Raw genomic sequence first — 969 nt, forward strand, 5'->3', positions numbered from 1 at the left:
GTCACAGGCTTTGTTTTGGTAGATTATGGTATTTGACGATATCATATGATTTGTAGGTGCTGGTACTGGTTTTGTATCAGTGGATAGGTACTGGTACCTGTTGTGATCAGTTGGTGGATAAGAGTACTGGTTTTGTATCAGTGGACAGGTATTGGTACCGGTTTTGTTTCAATGTAATCGTTTTAAACTATTGGTGGGTACCTGTAGTCGCTACAAATTATTGGTATGTGCTGGTAGTCGATTCATAAGATTGGTAGGTGCTGATAGTCGTATCAAACTACTAGTAGGTGCTGATAGTCGTTTCAAAGTATTGGTAGATGTTGGTAAGAGTTTCAAACTATTGGTAGGTGTTGGTAAGCGTTTCAAACTATTAGTAGGTGTTGGTAAGCGTGTCAAACTATTAGTAGGTGTTGGTAAGCGTTTCAAACTATTGGTAGGTGTTGGCAAGCGTTCTAAACTATTGGTAGGAGTTAGTAAGCGTTTCAAACTATTGGTAGGAGTTGGTAGTACTGATAGGCGCTGGTAGTAGTTAAAATGATTGGTAGGCACTGGTAATCGTTTCAAACGATTAGTAGGCACTGGTTTTAGTTACAAACGATTGGTAGGTGCTGGTAGTTTTTTCAAACGATTGGTTGCCACTGGTTGTCATTTCAGATGATTGGTAAGTGCTTGTAGTCGTTTCAAACTATTGGCAGATGCTGGTAGTCGTTTCAAACTATTGGTAGTTGTTGGTAAGCATATTGCTGTATGTAATTGCTGTCATTTTTATTTCTCGTAGCTATTGCTATCTCAATTCCAGTTTGGTATTATCTGTTATTTCTATTGTTGTTTTTTTTTGAGGGGGGGGGGGGGGGCACGGTAATCGTTCGTAGGTAACATTATATCTGACCAGAAGAGACAATATGCTTACAGAAAATTGTGTTTTAAGAGAAACATGTTCAATCAATCTAGCTGTAATATTCAGACGGG

At 38.8% G+C, this 969-nt stretch overlaps 1 protein-coding gene across 1 annotated transcript; it reads right to left on the reverse strand.

Annotated features, from left to right (window-relative positions):
* Positions 1 to 210: 210 nt before the first annotated feature.
* On the reverse strand, positions 211 to 582 carry LOTGIDRAFT_131613 (hypothetical protein; the record flags this gene model as incomplete). The annotated part of the gene is made up of 1 exon (XM_009066337.1): positions 211 to 582. A coding segment is annotated over one exon (372 nt), but the record flags the coding sequence as incomplete, so codon positions are not given.
* Between the last annotated feature and the right edge of the window lie 387 nt (positions 583 to 969).

Source organism: Lottia gigantea (assembly GCF_000327385.1).
Source record: "Lottia gigantea unplaced genomic scaffold LOTGIsca_75, whole genome shotgun sequence".
Classification (NCBI taxonomy): domain Eukaryota; kingdom Metazoa; phylum Mollusca; class Gastropoda; family Lottiidae; genus Lottia; species Lottia gigantea.